Source organism: Anolis carolinensis, chromosome 1, assembly GCF_035594765.1.
Source record: "Anolis carolinensis isolate JA03-04 chromosome 1, rAnoCar3.1.pri, whole genome shotgun sequence".
Classification (NCBI taxonomy): domain Eukaryota; kingdom Metazoa; phylum Chordata; class Lepidosauria; order Squamata; family Dactyloidae; genus Anolis; species Anolis carolinensis.
Genome location: NC_085841.1, coordinates 204,648,358 through 204,671,802, shown reverse-complemented (window position 1 = coordinate 204,671,802; position 23,445 = coordinate 204,648,358). Strand labels below are relative to the sequence as shown.

Here is a 23,445-nt window from a genome sequence, read left to right as displayed (position 1 = left end):
CATTCGTGCCCCCTTTTCTCACTCCTGTTGTGCTATGGTTTCTGGTGTGAAATTTCAATGGGATTTTTTTTACTAATTTTGCGTGGTCAGTGGGCATGTGTTTTGGGTGTGACTTTGCTTACCAGTGATTGGGAAGAAGCAGGCGTCCTTACAAATTGGAAAAGTATCTGCAAGAAACGTTTAAACTCTTCCCCCTCTAAAAAAGATCCATTACCAAATAATTGCTTTTCCCCCTCTCCCAACTGAAGTTTTTCAGAAAAGCCAATATTTTGCTCACTACCTCCAACTCTGTCTCCATTTCAAACACTGTCTTTGTCCCTACAATACTATGATCCCAAGGTGTGCTAATACCCTCATTTTCTCACTCTCATACTGTTTCAGAAAGCATTTATTTCACTAACCGTCTTTCTCTTATTTGTTGTTTCTTCATTCAGACATACTAATTATTGCCACATGAAATCGAGGGATAGACAGGTAGATAAATCAGTGGCCCCTCACTTTTGTTGACCAGTTGTTACTGGTCTGAGAACTCTGATCGATCCCAAACAGGATCTCTGAAAAAAAAAAGGCCTTTTAAAGTTAAAACTGTGTGTTCAAAAGAGTGGGGAGGGGGAGAAAAAGAGAACAGGGGCCGGGCTGTGGCGCAGCTGTTGAGCAGCTGCCTAAATCACTCTGACCATGAGGTCATGAGTTCGAGGCCAGCCCGTGGCGGGGTGAGCACCCGTCAATTAAAAAATAAAAAATAGCCCCTGCTCGTTGCTGACCTAGCAACCCGAAAGATAGTTGCAGCTATCAAGTAGGAGATAAGGTACCACTTATAAAGTGGGGAGGCAAGATTAACTAATTTACGACCTGGAATGAGGAAGTGCCGTCAGTGTGGATGATGAAGCAGCTGCTCCCCCCTGTGGCCAGAATCGAACATCCCCTCAGAAGAACGTTAACTTGCCTCTGCGTGTGTCTCTCAGTCTCTGTTTGATGTGTTTATGGGCATTGAATGTTTGCCCTATGTGTGTTATAATGTGATCCGCCCTGAGTCCCCTTCGGGGTGAGAAGGGCGGAATATAAATACTGTAAATAAATAAAATAAATAAATAAACATGTGCATGTGCCACACTATAAAAGGGGGTGGTACTAGGTGGGCAGCAACAAATAAGGTTTTACTGATAAGTGTGATAAGATTTCATGCAAACAAAATCTACAATAGATTTTGGAAAGGTTATCAAGATGTAAAAGGGAAGAAAGCAGTCCTAACTGCATAGAGCTCTTGAAAACAACACAGTATCCATGAGAAAAGATCCTTGTGCAATAATGTCATCAATCTCATTCATTGGATGCAAGATCTTGTAAGCCTATGCCACAACAGAGTTTTTCAAACGTGTCATGCTGGTGACACACTATTTTGATATATGCATAATTTTGCAACACAGTAATTCAGCAAACTGGATATAGTAGAGTCTCACTTATCCAACATAAACAGGCCAGCAAAATGTTGGATAAGCAAAAATGTTGGATAATAAGGAGGGGTTAAGGAAAAGCCTACTAAATGTCAAATTATGTTATGAATTTACAAATTAAGCACCAAAATATCATGTTTTACAAGTCTGCCACTTGTTTGGGAAAATGGCTGTACTTGTGTTGTTGTTGGGCATGTTGGCCTGCTGCACGTTGCTGCGTAGAGAAACAGTTGTGGATCCAGGGGGAAGGCAGACTGCGTTGGGTAATACAGAACATTGGATAAGCGAAGGTTGGATAAGCGAGACTACTGTACTAGCAAACTGGAAGTTAAACTAACCTCTTATAAGAGATACAGAAACATGCAAAAACTGTAGTAATGAAATGTATGGGAACACAATATATCTCATGACAAAAATCTCTCTGAAAGAGGCTTCTCATTATGTTTGCGCAACACACTTGCACAGTGCAGCCGATACGGATGTGTTGCAATACTCATTTTGGAAAGCTCTGTACTACAAACTTCTTTCACGGCCCTTCCACACAGCCTTTTATCTCAGAATATGAAGGCAGAAAATCCCATATTATCTGAGTGTGGACTCAGATAACCCAGTTCAAAGTGGGATTTTCTGCCTTGATATTCTGGGATATAGAGCTGTGGGATATAGAGCTGGGATATAGAGCTCAGTTAATTTCAAAAGTCATGTAAGATCTTTTTGTCTCTTATTTTAGTTTTATTAGTAATGATAAAGGAATCTGGGGCTTTTAGGAAAGAGGCGGAACGTAGTCTGTGTGTAAGTGTGTGTTTATTGCAAATTCTCGCATTAGTTTTGTAAATAAATCGAAACCACGAATCACACTTTGGAAAGTTACTTTTAAAATGTAATGACATGTGGTTCTAATTCCAAGATACCCAAACATTGCTGCAATTGCAGCTGCATGTTTAAAAAAGCAACTGTTTGTTTTGACGTATCTCAAATGTCAATTCTGTCTTTAAAAAAATCTCAACACTAGGAATACCCATGCCATTTAGTGCAAAACATATTTCCGAACTAGAACTACCTTCACATGCCCTTGGCATTCACACAGCATGAGCCAGCAACATTACCAGGTGATATCCTTCTACCACTGTTTAGTGAGACCAAACTCTTGCAGTTATAAAAGTGACAAAAAATTAAATTTATACCATAGAATAAATGATGTTGTTTCTTCTTAGTTTAGAACTGGATGAAATAGTTACTTGAAGCCTCTTAGCCATCATTTGGCTTTGAAATAACTGAGTCAATGCCTTTCATGTTCATTACCAGTGGATTGGAGGCAGTGGCTCTAAACAACTCCTTTGTTGCTATAATGTTGTTATTATTATTACTTGTACAGTAGATTTTATCAGCCTGAATTTGCTTTGGGTTACTCGTGTTGAGAGAACATCGGAAAGCACACTATTGACCTTTCATGTAGCGTCGTGCTAGTAGTGCTGAACAAAGTAACCAAATCTTTAACACTAATCCTGATGTTTCCTTCAGAATATGAGTTCAGCAACTCCTTTCACTGTCCCTAGAAAGGTGAAAAGTTTCATTGCAGATTTGGTAGAACTATGGTCCCTTCTACACTGCCATATAATCAAGTTCAAAGCAAATAACCTGGACTTCATATGGCAGTGTAGAAGGGGCCTGGGCTTCCTTTTAGATGAAGGAATGTTCAAAATAGCATACTTCCCTGAGAATGGTCAACATTAGGTTGACTCTGAAAAAAATCTTGGGGTTGTGTCCCCCCTCACATTATTTTTATCAGAATCTCACGAGGAATAAACAGAAAGCGGTTAAGATGACAGGAACATACTCAAGGTTTTAGACAAAAAGTGATGGACTTAATGGGAAGCAGATGTGTCAAAACATAAATCTATTAAGGGCCTTGCTTTAAGAATGCTCTTCCAAATCTTAAAATGTGTGTTATTATGCAGTTATGTATTTTAACAACTTTTAATCAAAATAATATTTCAGATTACTTGAATGTTGGCCTAAAAATTTATGAGATATGTATACACCCCTCTCTAGGCCCTTCCACACAACCATATAACCCAGAATATCAAGGCAGAAAATCCCACAATATCTGCTTTGAACTGGGTTATTTGAGTCCACACTTCCATATATTCCCATTCAGAGCAGAAAATGTGGGATTTTATTCAGCTGCGTGGAAGAGGCCTTTGTCTACTGCTTATGTTACTGAATGCTACCTACTAACAATTGAGAAAATACTGAGTTTTTCTTGACTCAAATGTTATTAAAACATCAGAAAGAAAAGTCAATAGCATGTGGATTTGGTTGCAAAATCTCACTGTCAGCTCTGTAACCATCCAATCCTATTATTTTAGCAGCGTTTCATACTAAGTTTTGCCTGTTTGGAGAAAAGTTATAAAAGATATTTTCCCCAAACGGCAAATATCAGAACAGTTTTATATATGTTTGGTGGCATGGTTGAGAGCATGTGAAAGAGAGAGTTGTAATATTTTAGTTGCACATTTATAATACTTTGTTTTAAGAGGGAAAACTCAATCTAAGAATGCAGAAATGTTTAGTTTGTTGAGGTTTGTCTGCATAAAATAATGCAAACATATGTGCATATCTGCATTGCCAGCATGCATGCTCCCACACACACAAGGTAAAAACATTCAAGTGTTCCTTTTAAGATAGCACTTTATAACACTTTACTCATACAGCATTTTTCAATTATACAGTACAACATCATCTTGATACCTACGTTGTTCATTTATAGCATTTGTTTCTCAGTGTTATATTCTGGTATTTTTAAAATTATTTTTACCTTTGTTTCTCTTTTAGGCCTATGATATTACACACTTGATAGGTGATATTGTCAATATTTTTAGGCTTTTATATGTGCTACCAACTAAAAAAAACGATAACTTTTTTCGCTTTAAGACACTATTAGTTTTTTTTGCCGATGGTCTGGAACCCAATCTGCCTTTTTAGGCCCCTTCTACACTGCCATATAATCCAGATTATCATATCAGATAATTCAGATTATCTGCTTTGAACTGGATTATATGCATCTACACTGCCATACAATCCAGTTCAAAGCAGGTAATTTGGATTTTATGTGGCAGTGTAGAAGGGGCCATAGTGAAATATGTCTGTCATGCATTTGTTTTTAGAAATGTTTAAGCAGGTTATAAGATAAAAAGTTGCATTTGAAAAGAAAGTGACTTTGTTTCTCTCAACATGCAATTGACCTGGCTGGTTGTATTATGATATATCACAGTTTTTATAGAGGGGAAAATTGTTTTCTCTTTCAGATGAGAACTCGCCAGCAAACTTCTGGGATTCCAAGAACCGTGGTGTGACAGGAACACAGAAAGGACAAATCGTATGGCGAATTGAACCTGGCCCCTATTTCATGGAACGTGAGTGATCCGATTAACAATATGCGGAAGAAGTCTTTCTGTGCTTGAGATGACAGTTTCAGAAATGCTTTGGTGTACTCCGTAGTAATCTTTTGATACAGTAAAGAGTGGAAAAATACTTCCTGTATGTTACTGGGATGATTGGGAGTAACAGCACTGGCAAAATAGAATCATTCAAAAGTGATCAAGGGTCTGTAGAACAAGCCCTGTGAGGAGCGGCTTAAAGAGCTGGTCATGTTTAGCCTGCAGGAGAGAAGCCTGAGAAGAGACATGATGACCATGTCATAGGGGAAGTCATAGGGAGGAGGGAGCAAGCTTGTTTTCTGCTGCCCTGGAGACTAGGACACAGAACAATGGCTTTAAACTACAGGAAAGGAGATTCCACCTGAACATGAGGAAGAACTTCCTCACTGTGAGAGCTGTTCAGTAGTGGAACTCTCTGTCTCAGAGTGTAGTAAAGGCTCTTTCTTTGGAGGCTTTTAAGCAGAGTCTGGATGGCCATCTGTCAGGGGTGCTTTGAATGCGGTTTTCCTGCTTCTTGGCACAGGGTTGGACTGGATGGCCCATGAGGTCCCTCCCAACTCTCTAATTCTATGAATTTGAATATGTCTGGGGATTTTCTTCTGTATTTTTTTCAGGTAATATGTTTTGTTGTGTGTGTGTTACTTGTTTCTGAAAAATTAGCAAGTGACTCAAGAAAAAAAAATCACAGTCAAGTATATTTCCAGAAAAGCATTGTCACAATTTCCTGTAATGCTAGCAGTAATGATAACATCAGTAGTGTATTTAGGGAAGTTTTAGACTCTGGGCCTAATTATTTCAGGCCTGGGCTCTCTCTGCCTTTAGGTGTTAATGTGTGTTCCTGGATTCCATTCAAAATATGATAAGTCAGCCCTTGCTATATTTGGGGCCCTCTCTTACCCAAAATCTGATTGTGTATTTAACTTCTGGATCCTATACTACAGAGCGCTGACTTGCATAGTTTTGATTCAGTGAACATAGGTGGATCTGCACTGAGGAATTAATGCAGTTTGATACCAACAGCTATGGTGTCATACTATGGAATCTTGGGATGTCTAGTTTGGTGAGGCACCATAACTCCTTGGCGGAGAAAGCTAAAGGCTTTGTAAAATGATACCTTCCATATTCCACAGCATTCAGTCATTGCAGTTAAAGTGGTGTCAGAAGGCATTAATTCTACAGTATAGATGTACTGTATGTTTCATCATGATATTATTTCTCCTAAGTCTTGGCAGTCTATTTATTTATTTACGATACTGCTACCCTGCCTTTTTCAACGCCAAAGGGGACTCAAGGCGGCTTTACACATTGGCAAATATTTGATGCCTTTAAAAACAGAGTACAATAAAATAAATATTTAAAATTGAATCATAAAAAACAATTAACAACACTAAAATAGTCTAAGGCCCTCTATCCCAGGATCTGATTCCAGATTATCAGGTTTGAACTCCATTATATGAGTCTACACTCCACATAATCTGGAATTATCAGATAATCTGGGATCGTATCCTGGGATATAGGGCAGTGTTGATCCAGCCCTAGTTTAAGTGAATAAATTGTCTAATGTCCATTTTTCTGGATGATTCTTTCTAGTCCTTTACTAAATGCCAGGACATCCCAAGACATGGTCTGCTCTACAATGTTAGGCAGAGTCAGACAACCACCTTCACGGCTGAATGGCTGTTCATACTGGCCTTTCACCTTTTGCATGTCCTGCCTTCATGCCCTAAATCCATCAGTTGCGCCCAAGTATGTTGAAGGTTACCATCCTATCACTAGTATGGATGTAAAGATTCAACTGGGCATCCCATTATGTGGAGGAAAGTGGCCCCGTGTTGTCCACTGCTTCAGGCACCACAATGCCTTGGCTGACTAGAACAAGCATGCCAAGATTAGAAAGATTCAGAAGTTCCTGTTAGCTTTCTACCAAACACACAGCCACCAAGAACATTAGGATCTATCCAGAACACATACCTCCAACAAAAAATCCAAATTTGAATGCCAAGTATTGTTTCAGAAGCAAACCAAGGGTACAAGTTGTAATGTATTTGAAAACACAAAGTTTTTAAAAACTTGGCATTATACTAAATGTCCTTTGACTAGTAGCTGTCCACTTGGAGTGCCTCTGGTGTTGCTATAAGAAGGTCCTCCATTGTGAATGTGTCAGGGCTCAGGTTGCCTTGTAGTAGGTGGTTTGTGGTTTGTTCTTTTCCACACTTGCATGTCTTGGATTCCACTTTGTAGCCCCATTTCTTAAGATTAGCTCTGCATCTTGTGGTACCAGAGCACAGTCTGTTCAGCACCTTCCAAGTCGCCCAGTCTTCTGTGTGCCCAGGAAGGAGTCTCTCAACCATTGTCAGCCACTGATTTGAGATTCTGGGTTTTAGAGCGCCACTTTTGGACTCTCGCTTGCTTAGGTGCTTTTGTGAGTATCTCTGTAGATCTTAGAAAACTATTTCTTGATTTAAGGCATTGGCATGCTGGCTGATAGCCAAACAGAGGATGGGCCGGAGATGTCAATGCCTTGTTCCTTTCATTACTGGCTGCTACTTCCCGGTGGATGTCAGGTGCTGCAATACTGGTTAAACAGTCTATTTTTCAATGGTGTTACTCAGAAAGCAATATGGAGGGAATGCAAAAGAAACAAAACTGCCAAATACAGTGTGTTTGGATTACCATTGCAATGAACAGGTGCTCACAAACTATGGCTTGCTAAAATTATGGCTGACTATGTCCTACAGTGCAAATGCCATCAGAGGTGTCGGGAAATGTCACTCTTCCTATTCTCTGGGCAAAGAGGACAAAAAGTAATATCTGCACGAAATGTCATATTCATTTTGGATGTGGGGATTCATCAAAGGAGAGACTTATGTACACACAAAAGGCTTGCTGTACAGTGAAAATGTAGCACTTCTGGAGAGAATGTTATTCCTTTTCCTGTCATATCTCTGGTGTGCAGCGAGTCCTTTTTGTCCCCTTCATACAGTAAGGTGATGAGCTAAGGGGAGTTTCATTTTGCTGAAAATGTTCACACACATCCATGTAGCGGTTGATGGATACACATACTTATTGTCAGTGCCACTTTGACATATATTGATTCATAAGACTGTCAGCCCATTTTCACATTCATTTGAAATTTTGAAACAAAAAATGCATGGAAATATGCATTTAAATCTATGTTTGAATCCATACTTTTTGAGTCTGTTTTCAAATGAGACTGCAGCAAATAGAGCCGAGTTCTGCTTACTTGTCTCTGGATCCAGTCCAAAGACTTTAAACTTTTCCATTCATCTTTGATTTCAAAGAGAATCAAAAACCTCTGAAATCAACATTTTTCAAAGAAAAAAAAAGAAAGAACTGTAGACCAAACAGGATTAATTGAATTTCATTCCAAGTGTGAAATGTGTGCCTTGAGGAAAATGATATGTTGATTTAGATTTCAAAATAGAAATCTGCGGTATGTCATTGAGATCAGCCATTCTTAATGATGACATGCCATGGTTGAATCGTCCGTCTTGAATCCCACTTTGCTAGACAGTATGTGTTTTTAGCTGAGCTCTTTCAAACATGCTATTGACTTGGGTAACAGAATCCAGCAACAGTGGAGACTTGCTTAGAATCGAGGACGAAACCCGTGGCCCTCCACATATTATTGGATTTATATTTCTATGAACCCTCACCAGCATCATTTAAGGGTTTAGAGTCTAAAGTTGCCTTAAAGTTGGATTTAGATTGACCTTCAAAGCTGGTATTTTGACTGTCCTTCGTAGGGATAGCTGCAAGATTGTTTATTTAAAAAATAAATGAATCAGCAGTTACATTTGGTATTCAAATCTACATTTAAATAATATGAATTCAAGATTTTAAGTTAATATGGATCCCTAGTTTTTTCTATATTAGAAGAAAATGGTAAATACAGTAATGTTTCATTTACTGTTCAGGCAGTAGATATCATAACATAATAATAATAATAATAATAATAATAATAATAATAATAATAATAATAATAATAAGGATTCTGGCAGAAACCAGTGCAGGTGGTCCCCGGTGGTGATAGGCACATTGGGTGCCGTTCCAAAAGATCTCAGCCGGCATTTGGAAACAATAGACATTGACAAAATTACGATCTGGCAACTGCAAAAGGCCACCCTACTGGGATCTGCGCGCATCATCAGAAAATACATCACACAGTCCTAGACACTTGGGAAGTGTTCGACTTGTGATTTTGTGATACGAAATCCAGCATATCTATCTTGTTTGCTGTAACATACAAAACAATAATAATATACTTTATTTATATTCTGCTCTATCCCCCCCAACGTCAATGGCGTTATACAATTGACAACAAAGACAGACAGTACATTAACAGAGGTAAGGCTTTCCTCTTTTTTCATCTCTGGCATCTGGAGGCTGTGCTCACCTTGGCCATGGGGAGGTGCTATTGTTTCATTTTTCCACACTGAGGAACCTGTTGTCCATGGCAACTTCCTGATTAAGTTGCCGGAATGTTTTCAGGGGTGCCTTTTACATCCCCGCTAAAGCGGTATCTATTTATCCGCTCACATTGCTGTTTTCGAACTGCTAGGTAAGCAGAAGCTATGGCTGGCGGTGGGAGCTTACCCTGACCCGCGGCTTGAACTTCCAACCTTCCAGTTGGCAAGATCTTCTGTAGCTGGCAGTTTAACCCACTGTGTTAGCTGTAGTTTTACTACTGACCTAGGTTTTTAATTCCCAGTGCTTTTTTGTTTTTGAACATCAAGAACAACTGGTTGACTGTGGTGCCCATAGATTCATCTGCAACTGCTGCTAGAATCAAAGTCTAAAAATGAATTGCTTTCCTGGCTCATGAAAAGATTCTGCTGATCAATGGCCTGCTAGAGATAAAAATAAAATGTGATGCATTTTTATCTGATATAGAAGACATGGCAAATTGATAAATGAAGAAAAAATTAACAAGTTAATTAAGATGATGAAATGTATCTGTAGAACTCTCTTGCTGTTACATTATGAATGTCCATTAATTATTCCAGGAACAGTCCTTTTATGTCATTTTCCATTATTTCTTTTCCCAGTTGGTTTATGTAGTCATGAATTTTGGCTGGAAATCCTTCTAAAGATTTCTTTCTTAGTTAATAAAGATCCTTATTAAGAACTATATTTGAAACGGTCATGATGGCAATTGTTACGTTAAAAATAACATGGATCATTCATACAGAATAACTATTTACTTTTGACCTTATTTATAAATAAGGATGCAAAGTCCATTTATACGTATTCATAAATTGCAATACACACACCAAAGATGTTAAAAGTGTTTTAGTTAGGACAGGTAATACAATACCAGCCTGGTCTTCTATACAGATTTCCATTTTGTACGGTGTCATCTAGCATTTATTAGTCATTGTACATGCATGTATTGGCTCCTGGTTTGGGCAAATTTCACAACAACAGTTATGGGTTAGTAGACAGGCTGAAAGACGATTTCTAGTGACATCCAACCTCCATGATTCTGCTCACTGATGCCACCCTCTGAATAATCCAGCAATGCATCTCGACATGTACATCCTCAAAGTGCATCAGCTATGGACATGACAATGGTGCCTGACAAATTATGTCTTAGTGTAGATCAGGGGTCCCCAAACTAAGGCCCGGGGGCCAGATGCGGCCCTCCAAGGTAATTTACCTGGCCCCCACCCTCATTTATAATATAATATTTTTATATCAGTTTTAATACAATATAATAATATTAATTATATGTTATATATTACATACAATATTACAGTATAGTGGTATAGTTCAATATAGTATAATGCTAATATTGGGCTATGCTAATAATATAATATATTGTATGTACATACAGCTGCTCTGAGTTCCCTTCGGGGTGAGAAGGGTGGGATATAAATGTAGTAAATAAATGTAGTAAATGAATAAATAAATAATTTTGGACTTAGGCTCGCCCAAAGTCTGAAATGACTTGAAGACACAAAACAACAACAACAACAACAACAACAACAACAACAACCTTAATTAACCTGACTATCTCATTGGCCAGAAGCAGGCCCACGCTTTCTATTGAAATCCTGATAGGTTTATATTGGTTAAAAATATTTTCAATTTTAAATATTGTATTGTTTTTCATTGTTATTGTTGTTTTGCACTACAAATAAGATATGTGCAGTGTGCATAGGAATTTGTTCGGTTCCCCCCCCCCAAATGATAATTTGGCCCCTCAACAGTCTGAAGGATTGTGGACCGGCCCTCTGCTTTAAAAGTTTGAGGACCCCTGGTGTAGATTCTTAAAGTATGGCTTTGATACTCCACCAGCCCCTCAGTCAGATGGCTAATTTGGCATGTTAGAATCTCCCATCACTGAATTTCAACTTCTGGAAAGATTTTATGATTTATGATCTTACTATAGGTAAAAAGGTAAAGGTTTCCCTTGACATTAAGTCTAGTTGAGTCCGACTTTGGGTGTTGGTGCTTCATCTCCGAAGAGCTGGTTTTGTCTGTAGACATCTCCAAGTTCATGTGGCCAGCATGATTCCATGGAGTGCCGTTACCTTCCCGTCAGAGCGATACCTATTGATCTACTCACATTTGCTTTTTTTTTTTGAATATGTTTATTACATTACTATTAATTTGTTACAAAGAAAAGAAAAATCTTTACAATTCATATAATTAAGTCTTTTCCTTCCCCCAGTGTTCTACCCGTTGTGCTCCCCATCACCGGAGTCCATTTCTTTATAGTCCAACCAGAATCTCATTTCTTCTGGTGCGGGTTGATTCCCATCTTCTCTCCTTAATGTTTCTTCAATAAATTTCTTCCATATGCTTTCAAAATCATTTTTCTTCCTTAGGCCTTTTTTGACATTTAAATTGCATGTTAACTTATAATTTATTGCTAATTTCCAAATTTCCTTGTACCAATCTTCTATTTTAATTTCCACCTCCCCTTTCCAATTTCTTGCTATTAATAACCTTGCAGCCGTTAGCGACATTGTTACCAAATTCTTTTCATTTTCTTTCCATTCCTCTGTATTATAAATAGATAATAGTATAGTCGCTGGGTTTATATTGATTTTTTTCTTCATGATACTGTCTATTTCTACTATGACCTTTCCCCAAAAACTCTGTACATACTTACATTCCCACCACATATGAATATATGTCCCCCTTTCTTGACAACCCCTCCAACATTTTTCTGAACAACTCTTATCCATATTATGTATCTTTATTGGGGTCAAATACCACTTCCATACTATCTTGTAGTAGTTTTCTTTTATTCTAATTGATAAATTTTTGAGGTGCCTTGCTTTCCATAATTTTTCCCAATTTCTTTCTCCTACTTTTATTCCCAGTTCTTCCTCCCATATTTCCCTTGCTAATATCCCTTTCCTCCCACCTTTAATCTCTATTAATATTTTATATATCATACTGGTTATCCCTTTCGGATATTCATTTCCCTCTTTAGTCTGTTCTTTTAATACTATCTTTTCAAATTTTGTTGGTTCTCTTTCCTCCCAGCTCTTTCTTTGCCAATTTTGGAACCATTGATCTAATTGGACCCAATGAAGCCATGATATATTTAAATCACCTAGGATTCCCTTTATGTTGTTTTCCTCCTTTATTTGTTCCCTTCAACTTCCAATTTTGTCTAATTTCTTCCTTTTCAATTCCTTATCCATCACATTTTTTAAGTTTTTAGGAAATTTCTTCTCCATTATCACTGGCATTATTTTAGAGTTCTCTTTAATGAAGTGGCTTTTATATTTATTCCATATTGTTAATATGTTTTTTAATGATACATTTCCCATTTGGTTGATTTCTTTTTTTGAATATTCCTTAAAAATATATATTTTCTAATCTCATTTCTGTATCTTTAGTAATTATTTCCATCCAGTTTATTTCTACTTTGCTTAGCATCCCTTCTACCACATGTCTCAATTGGTTTGCTTCATAATAACTTTTGATTTCGGGTAATCCTAGTCCTCCTTCCTTTTGAGGTTTGCATTAGCATTTGTTTATTCTGTTTTTTCCCATTATTACAAAATTCGTTTGTTAATTGCTGCCATTTGTTCAATTCAATTTCTGATATTTTAAGGGGTATCATTCTAAATAAGAAATTTACTTTAGGTAGTATTTTCATTTTGAATAAGGCAATTCTTCCAAACCAGGACAAGTGTATGTTGTTATATTCCTTTATTTTTTTTCTGTCTCTTTCCTCAATGCCTCTAAGTTTTTCCTTTCCATTTCACTTAGGTCCTTAGTTACTACTATTCCTAGATATTTTATGTTTTCTTTTAAAGTTTATGATTTATGATCTTACTATAGGTAAAAAGGTAAAGGTTTCCCTTGACATTAAGTCTAGTCGAGTCCGACTTTGGGTGTTGGTGCTCATCTCCGAAGAGCTGGTTTTGTCTGTAGACATCTCCAAGTTCATGTGGCCAGCATGATTCCATGGAGTGCCGTTACCTTCCCGTCAGAGCGATACCTATTGATCTACTCACATTTGCATGTTTTTGAATTACTAGGTTCACAGAAGCTGGGGCTAAGAGCGGGAGCTCAATTCGCTCTCCGGATTCGAACTGCCAACCTTATCTGTTATCTGTTTAATCCACTGCGCCACCGGGGGCATACATTAAATCATTATTTAATGTACTGTAAATGAACATTAAATTATTATTTTTAAATGAGATCACTCTCCATACCATACTTCATTATGTTCTTTATTATAAAGTATACAACATTACTCAGAGACTAATAGAGAAGTGATTATGGACCTCATCACACTGAGCAATGGGGGGGAATTGTTGCCCCGCACCCTGCATTGCCTGCTGCACCCTTTACCTCATCACACGGGTGGGAAGCATCGCCACCTGGCTTCCTCCCATTTTTCTCTATGGAACATGGGTAGCCTCGGTTCTTCCCAGGGAAGCATCCTAGCAAGCAGCCAGGATGCTTCCTCTATGGAGCCTGATGGAAGTTTCCTTACGTCGTGTGATGGCATCCAATGAGTGCTATGCAGGAAGCATCCTGGCAGTGTGCTAGGATTCTTAATTCTCCCCATGTGATGAGGTTGTATGTCACAGAACAACTAAAACAAGCAAAAGAGGACACTGACGTATTTTCATGTAAGCCTAACAACTCTTTGTAGCAGATCTCATTGCACAATTCCTGGTTGCTTTCTAGTTAGTTAAACTGGTTTTGCCTTTTTCTGAGCCTTTATATAGGATTTTGTTATCACAAATTTAGCTCTTGCAAGACTTTTTGGGTTGAGTGCCCTTAGTTCGTTCCCACCTCTTAAACTATTATCATTAGTAGTCTCCTTTGATAACTCCAGGCAAGGTTTGGATATGTTCAGCCAAGACATTCCTTTGAATATCTTGGCTGTGGGACCTTGGCTTTGTGCCTTGTTTGTCAGCTGTCTACTTAGTTGACATTATGTGATGGTTTTGCTGACCACATGTTTTGCCCATCCAGCTTTGTTATCACTTTGTGGTGTTTTGATCTTGTTTTAAGACTTTTTCTATGTGATATAATTTATATCAGGGTCACCAATTAGTGTTTGGGTAACTGCATTTTACCTTGGCATATATTTGCCAGCATCTTGTGTCAAGAGTCAGACGCCAGTTAACAAACAAAACAGAGTTTATTCCGAAGATAAGCCAAAAATAACATAAACACAGAAAGTAACCTTGAAACACTTCACTTATCAGTGTTTCAAGAGTAGTTTGGACAAAAATAACTCAAAAACAAGCCACGCTATTTTCCCATGCTGGCATTCAATAAAAAACTAAAAGATGCTTCAATTCAGCTTTGGAGAACAAATAAAGTTGACTGCAAGAAAATATGCAAAATAAACGAAGGCTTGAAACCTTCCAGAAACTGCAGAGTATAACTGAAAGTGCAAAAGCCTCTTTTGGCTTCAAACCGTTTCTGAAAACAGACAGCCGGCTCTGCGGATTTAAAGGGACAGTTCCCAAAAGAAAAACAGCAAACTGGCTTGAAAACAAACAATCTAGAAGAGCAGTAAACTGCTTCCACGGTGCAGATAAAGCCGAAAGCTTCAAAGGGATGATGAATAGCCGTCGTCAGGAGAATCCAAGGTCAGGTCAGGAGGCAGCAGCAAATTCCGAAAGGCAAACCAGTAGTCAGAAGCCGGGAGTAGTCGTCAGTCAGAGGGCGTAGACAGAAGCCAGGTCAAATTCAATCCAAAGTCCGAAGAGGGTGCAGTCATCCAAACCAGGTCCACGATAAGACACAGTGAGAGCCAAGCCAGATGGTATCAGCAGCTAGAAATAGTAATCAGAATGCAGTCCAGGGAAACCCACACAGTTCCATCCCTCTGCTGCAGAGCAGTCCCAGATAACTTACATCCGAATCACAATCCAAGTCCAGTCTTCACGGAAACACAGAGATCCCAATGGCGCCTCAGCAACACCTTGCCACACGCAAAGTGCAATGGCCAAACATTCCCATTTTATTCCCCTTCCTCCTGGGTGACCAAACACTCACACCCAAACACCAGGTGTCCCAAATCTACTCAGAGTCCGAACTCCACACAGCTAGAGCTCGTGGATCCAGAGTACCTAGCAATTCGTCGGAGTCCCAATCATCCTGCCCACACGTAGCCCCATGAACACTTAAAGAACTATCCTCCCTTCTCCAAGCATCCCAAGTGGGATCAGCTCCTGCAGAAACCCCAGGTTCAGTAGTATCCATAGGCCCCAAATCCCCAGACATCTCTGGTGGCTGTGCCCATTCAGTGCCCACTTCCCCAGCCACCACCTGTTCCTCAGCATCCATTTCCCCAAACTCCCCATCTGAATCCTCCTCAGAAGATCCCCCATATAGCTCTCTAAGTCGCTTCCTGCGCAACTCCTCCAGTGAACCCTCATCACGAGGGTTTTTTCTTCCTCTTCGAATCCCATCACCATCCCCGAAGGCGCAGTCACAACATCTTGTTTTTGTATGCATCCAGAGGTAAACTGTGGGGTTCTCTTCCCAGAGCTTTTTTGTAGAGTAAGTTTTATCACAACTTTCAGTTTCAGAATTAGTTATAAAACATTTGTGTTATTAACTTGATATTATTTTCATTTTGATGTAGCTCTGTTGTTCTAATAATGGATCACCAAGCACTTTCTTCAACTTCTCATATAAAAAATTATATTGGTTAGAAACAGGCGAACTAGAAATCTTCCATTGGTCTCCCCCTTACAAATCATAATATGAAAGAGAAATAGCAGTGGGTTCTATTAGAGCAGTGGTTTTCAACCCGGGTTCCCCAGATGTTTTTGACCTTTAACTCCCAGAAATCCTAACAGCTGGTAAACAGACTGGGATTTCTGGGAGTTGTAGGCCAAAACATCTGGGGACCCCAGGTTGAGAATCACTGTATTAGGGCGTTAGCATTTTCTTGAATTAATTACAGTTTGGCACCAGCTTTGCTTGTCTTTCAATACCTGAGGACATCAGGTATATAGGAATCCCAATGAAAAAAAGTATTGGTCATTATTTGTTTTCTGAGCAAAAGTGGGCTTCCTGACATGCAGGCCCCTTCTACACTGTCACATAAAATCCAGATTATCTGCTTTGAACAGGATTATTTGGCAGTGTAGACTCATATAATCCAGTTCAAAGCATATCATCGGGATTTTCTGTTTTGATCATTTGGATTATATGGCAGTGTGGAAGGGGCCTCAATGAACCCAGTCAGGAAGGATAATCAAGAACCTTTGGCAGTTTGCTTGGTCCCATTTGAAGTCTTTTGGGAAATTATTCTCCAGAGAGACACACATGGCCATTTGTACAAAAATTCTGTATTGTGGAAAAGAAAAAAAAAACATATTATATTTGAATGGAAAAAGCCCCATGTGCTTCCGGGGAACATTTTTATCTGAAAAAAAGGTTTTGCACAAAAACATCTCATGTGCAAAAGCCATCAAATTTTGCAGAAAAAGTCCATTTGCAAAGTGTTTTTGTGTGAGCAATATTTCTCATACAAAAACTTTTTTTGCACAGAATCTAAAAATTTGCACAACCCTGCATCTGCTTCTAGAGATTTTTATGTATGAAAAAATTGTTTTCCACAAGAAGTCCACAAGTTTTTCCAAAATGACCAACTCTGCTATAAAAAAAGGTTTCACAAAGTGCATTTTTGCACTGAAAGTATGCATTTCATAATGTTCATGAAATGTTTTCAGAATTAGACATTGCTTTTTGCACATACCCCTCCCTCCATAAAATGTGTTTTGGAGTAATTTTGAAATAGTTTTAAAGCTTTCCCATGCTTTCTATGTAGGTTGCATAGAATTGATATCTTTTCCATTTTCTGTTATATTTTATTTCTATGTAGTTGCATTTGCTGTCATTTATAGTCACCTGACAATACACATTGTGAATATGTTTATATAAACATATGAATCTGATTCATAGTTTACACTTTAGAAGCCAAATGATTCATTGCTACTGTAGCTTAAAGTTTTTTGAATTCAGAACATCATCAATTTTGACTAAGCAGAGACAAAAAGATGATTAGAGCTCTACCATTTCTGAATATAATATTCTTCTGACTCAATTCTGGCAGCATTGTGGAGGAGTTGGTGTGCAACAATCAATAAAAAGCATGTTTCTTTGAGCAGGAGAAGTCTCTATGGCTAACATATGCCCAAGATGTTATTTCAAATACATTTTCATTTTCTGTATCTCTCTCTTCTCTTTCATGAAAAGTTGTGAATTAATAACCAGTAAGGCTTGGACTTTCATTTGAGGAAAATCAGTTGCTAGAGTTAAGCAAGTCACTGCTTTAGTCAAAAGCAAGTCTGCTAAAGCCTCCAAGAAATATGCTTCAAAATATTTTTGAGAAGCAAAGAAGCAGTTATTTCCAAATTTATTTCTGTCCCTAGCACATTGGGAAATAAACAGAGGGCCCTTCCAAATAGGCCCTATATCCCAGGATCTAATCCCAGGTTTTCTGTTTATCCCAGGTTATCTGGCAGTGGGGACTCATATAATCCAGTTTAAAGCAGAATACTTGGGATCAGATCCTGGGATTTAGGGTCTGTCTGAAAGGGCCCTAAGAAGCACTGAGGTAGCCTGTTTCCAAAGAAGACCTCGGAGTATTCCTTTCCTAAGAAAACCTTATGAATTCACAGGGTCTGCATTAGTCAACTAGTGGTTTGAAGGCACTTATACACACAGAGAATGCACATTACATGCAGATCTTTGTATGTGTTTCCTATTTTGAAGCAGAGTTAAGAATTTGCTTGTTTGAGCCAAAAATAAAATTTCTTGTATATGTTAATGCAGCTTGCTCTGCTCCATTATCCTCTTTACAGTGATAATTCTTCCAAACTTATCTTTCAACATAATTGACAAAAGCCACACACAAATTGCAGTGAAGCTTGATTTAAAATAACAGATGCAGAAAATAAGTAGAAATGATCTAAACTGCTACCTTTAATCTAGATTCTAGGATTTACATTTTGCACACTAGACCCACTGAAGAAGGGGAAAAGATGCTTAAGCAAATAATTGATCAGTCTTTAAAGAATTTTCATCAGTATTTGCAGTCAGCAACAGAGTTAAGTCATCCTTGAAATTTCTAACACAAATGAGGTGGAACAAAAAATTTGTTCAGTTTCAGAGTTCAGTTTCTGTTTCCTCCTTCTCCTCCTTTGTCTTCAGCCTGGTGTAACATCTGTCAGGCTTTGCCCACTTGTGGAGAAAGCCAGAGGCTGGAACTGAGCCCTCTCATTGCATGTTCTTGATTTCATCCCAAGCCGCAGGATGTAAGGCTTTTGAAAGTAAGGTATCTATTTCCCCTCAATAAAATCAGACTATTCCTAAAATTCTGGGATTTCTGATCTCAGGATCATTGTTATTAACTTTGGAGAATTCTTGACTGTTCAGCTTGAGGGTCACTGTTCAAGGCTGGGCCCTTTGCCCTTATCAGATGGTGCATGACTATAACTCTCACCAATGCTTGCAAGCATAGCCAACATTGTAGAACAGCAGGGATTGCAGTCCAAAAGCAATGAAAGGACCATGAGCTGTTCGTTTTGTGATTAAAGTAAATATAAACATTGCCTTAATTTTAAATTATATTTTATTTGATTGTATAAGTAAAATATAACATCATCACAGTCACCTTTACAAATCCCCCCATATATTCTTATAATATTCTGATGATTCCTGTTTTTCTATGCTTTATATTTCTATACTTACCTGTTACTTATATATATCAAAATGTTCCCCTTCTCCCTCCCTCCCTCCCTCCCTCCCTCCCTCCAGGAACAGTCCTGTGCTCTATTGTTGTTGTTTGTGAAGAATCTGATGCTTCAGAGGATGAGGAAGGGGATTTTGTGGGATCTCAGGAGGGAGTTTTGGGAATGGAAGTGTTAGTGAATTTCCTGGTAGTTCTCAGGATGTTAGAGAAAGCAAAATTTGTTTCCATGAGAATCTGTCAGAGTTTGCTCCTGAGAAGAATGTGGGGGAGGGTGAATTTTTCTCTAGGTCACAGCTGCTGCAGCTGTGCCGAGAGAGTGTGAAAGAGAGACAGACTTGCTTTTCCCAGCGGCTTTGAGATAAGCAGCAAAGAACCAGGTGTATGAGGAGTGATGTCATGGGAGGGAACTGAGGCTTTAAGTGGGTTCCAAGTGGAACCCTCTTTGTGAGAACAATGTTGCATTTCAAGTGGGGACAACTCTATGGCCTTGCTTCAAGTGTTCAAGTTTCTGGATTTTTGGTCTTCTTCATGTTTGCTTAATTAAGCTTCAGATTCCTGGATTGTAATTCCTGTTCATGTCTTCATGGTTTTTGGTCTGGTTTATTCTTTGTTTAGTTCTCAAGTTCTGGCTATAACTTTGATCAAGTGTATAAAATTTGATTTGTTTCACTGTATTGACTCAAAGTGAAGTTCCAAGTTTTTGAATTCCTGTGGTTTGATTCATGAAACTGATTGTCACCTATATTCAGCAACTTTCGAGTTTTTGGATTTGTCTTTTGGGTTGTTCTTTTTTATTGGGCTTCTTATCTTTTATATTTTTTCTTAATAAACTTAGTGGATTCTCTTGTTCCTCATGGTGTCTGGGTGAAAAGGTGTCCTACAACATCTATATATTATTTTATTTGTTTGATCATGAAGATTGTCTGATTCAATTCCTTGTATTTTCTTTTCCTTTTTTCTCTGGCTATATGCTCTTTCCATTTCAACTCCCAGTTCTCCTTGGGATCTCCATTTGTATATTTAATACTCCTTTCATTGATGTAATCTTGGAGGATATAATCTGATAAGTATTCATGCAATTTTTGAGTTCCTCTTTCCAACCTAAGACTACTGTTGCTTTGGTAAAACTAAACATAGTGATTAGAGATGGAACTCTACACAACTAGGCAATGGAAGGGTGATCAAAACAGGTATGTGCAGCAACAGTAGGTAAATGTAGAAGAAAGGACTCTTAAATCTTCTTGATTTCAGTAGAGTTTAGGGACCTTATCACATTAGCCATCAGATTTGCCACAAATCGTGGCGAATCCATTAGGGCCCGGCATGGGGACCCCGTCACCCCACACCCTGCATTGCCTGGCTTCCCCTTACTCCATTGCATGGGGGAAAACATCCGCTGCCTGGCTTCCCCCCTTGTTGCTAATGAAACACGGGAATCCTCCCATGTTGCTGCTGTTGCTGCATACGCCGGTTCCTCTTCACTTTGGCCATGAAGTCTCACCGGAAGTAAATGTACGTCGTGGGATGGGAGTCAGCAGGTTTCATGGCAAAAGTGAAGAGGAACCAATGTATGCTGCCAAATTTGGTCCGTCTGATGAGATTGCAAGCAGTTTTATATTGTTACCAGAGCCCTTTAGATCATCATTATTAGAGTAATGGCCGCCATCTTCTCCAGACTGGAGAATTTGGCACATTTCAAGTAATATACAGTAGTCTCAGTGAACTGTGGACTAAAGTATTGCTTCTTAAACTATGGGTCCCACCCTCAAATAAGGTCTTCTTAGGTTAATGTTGTCGTTGCAAAGAAAATTGGCAACAGTTAAATGTTTCTGAATGCCAACTAGACATTTACACAAATTTGTTACCAACAACATATAGTGTTAACAGTGGAGTCTGTAGAAAACGCTTTAGCTCTACTTCATTAAAAGGAAGATCAGCCTGTTTAGCAAGCCTTGCAAATGCTAAATTATCATCAGTGAATGGTTAATTTTATACCTATTTTATATACTGTACTGATATAACAGGGTCACGTAAAAAATTCTCAGGAGGAAAGGGGTCATGAGTGGAAAATATTTAGGACACCTTCATCCAAAGTAGCTAATCCATTGTTAGTTGACCCTCAATCAGCATGGATCTTACAAGAATTCTGTCTTTCTTTTCTTTTTTCTTCTTTCCAGCTGAAATAAAGATCTGCTTTAAATACTACCATGGTGTAAGTGGAGCCCTGCGAGCAACAACTCCATGCATCACTGTGAAAAACCCTGCTGTGATGGTGAGTGTATTGATTTGTTTTTGACATGAAGGCTAAGACTCTGTTTAGCAGTGATAATAAATCTGCTAATTTAAGATGGCAGCTAACATTTTCCAGTAAATGATCTGATCTAATGAAGATGTTCAAAGGGAAAATGTGATAAGTGAAACCCTGCCATTGGTGGCATTCTGTTTATGGGTACTTGTGAAATAAGGTCCCAGCCGCCACAACAACAAAATACAAATACAACTTGTGAATAATCTAAACTAACTAGCATGTCTCTGTCTATCTATTTTTTCATTACATTTGGTATGACAAACTTAAATGTTTAAATTCCTTCATGCAACTTGATCCCAAAAATGGAAATTCCAGTGGCTTAAGGCCCTAACAGGTCATAGTTTATTCATTATATCTTGAAGGTGAAATATAAAGAATGTTTGCAATAATAATTTTCATTTGTTTATGGATTCTTTTTTTAAATGTGTATACTAATGTCACATGCAAAAATAACCACAAAATAATAAAATCTCTTTTTAGATTGGGGCTGAAGGTACTGAAGGTGTTTCGGCAGGTCAGCATAGTCGAAAATTAGTTAGCTTTACACTCTCAGGTAAGACAGTTTTTAAAAAAAATTATCTCACTTTTGTTACTTTTAAATTAAGGAATGTTGCTAAATAAACACAAGAACATGATCAGATTTCATCAAATTATAGTATATATGTAAAATGAGATATACATATGTGTTGTCGAAGACTTTCATGGCCAGAATCACTGGGTTGCTGTGAGTTTTCCAGGCTATATGGCCATGATCCAGAACCATTCCCTCCTGATGTTTTGCCCACATCCATGGCAGGCATCTTCAGAGGTTGTGAGGTCTGTTGGAAACTAGGCATGTGGGGTTTATGTATCTGTGGAATGTTCAGGTAGGAGGAAAAAAACCCTCTTGTCTGCCTGAGGCAAGTGTGAATGTTGCAATTGGCCACGTTGATTAGCATTGAATAGCCTTGCAGATTCATGTATGAGGAACCTATCTGAACACAGCATATTATTTGAGAACACAGACATGCTGGACTACTCTAACAACCACCATGTCAGACTACACAGAGAAGCCATTGAAATCCAGAAAGGAGGAAACTATGAAAATGAACAAAATCTGGCTACCAGTATTTTTAAAAAACTCTAAAATCAGGACAGTAAATAAAAACAACACTGAAAATTGGGAATTCCAGACAGGAAACAATCAGATCCAGCTAATACCTCCTAACAAAGGATACCCCCCAGGCATGAAGCAGTCAGGCCTTGAAGCTGAAAGGCTATTCAATGCTAATCAAGTGCTATATTCACACTTGCCTCAAACAGACAAGAGTTCTTTCTCCCACCCTAGACATTATTCCACAGATATATAAATCCCATTTGCCTAGTTTCCAACAGACCTCACAACCTCTGAAGATGCCTGCCATGGTTGTGGGCGAAACATCAGGAGGGAATGATTCTGGAACATGGCCATATAGCCCGGAAAACTCACAGCAACCCAGTGATTCTGGCCATGAAAGCAGTCCCCAGTAGAAAAAAAACACTGAAGGTGGTGCTGCAAGCTGCAGAAGGAAAGCAGAATAGGTGGAAATTGCAACACTAATTGCTTATCTTAAGAAGAGACTTCACTGGATATTTTTTCTTTCTTTCCATGGATGGAGATGTCTGGGTCTCAACTCAACATTGTAATTTAACAATAGATAGACAAGTATTGTCTTAGAAACAAAACAATTCCAGGCACAAAACAATCAGGTCCAGCTAACACCTCTCAACAAAAGAATCCCCCAGACAAAAAGCAACCAGACTTTGAAGCTGCAAGGCCATTCAGTGCTAATCAAGCTGGCCAGTTGCAACATTCACACTTGCCTCCAACAGACAAGAGTCCTTTCTCCCACCCTGGACCTTCCACAGATATATATATTAACCTCACTTGCCTAGATTCCAACAGACCTCACAACCTCTGACGATGCCCACCATATATGTGGGCGAAACGTCCAGAGAAAATGCTTCTGAAACATGGCCATACAGCCCGGAAAACTCACA

The 23,445-nt window shown here is 38.6% G+C and overlaps 1 protein-coding gene across 2 annotated transcripts in view; it reads left to right on the top strand.

Annotated features, from left to right (window-relative positions):
• The window catches only part of hecw2 (HECT, C2 and WW domain containing E3 ubiquitin protein ligase 2), a 297,158-nt gene that overhangs the window by 164,694 nt on the left and 109,019 nt on the right, over positions 1 to 23,445 (top strand). For both annotated transcript variants that reach the window (XM_008117272.3, XM_008117273.3), the window contains 3 exons: positions 4,763 to 4,870; positions 21,296 to 21,390; positions 21,907 to 21,979. In XM_008117272.3, coding sequence (XP_008115479.2) covers positions 4,763 to 4,870; positions 21,296 to 21,390; positions 21,907 to 21,979 — 276 coding nt within the window. The remainder of the gene's footprint in view (positions 1 to 4,762; positions 4,871 to 21,295; positions 21,391 to 21,906; positions 21,980 to 23,445) is intronic.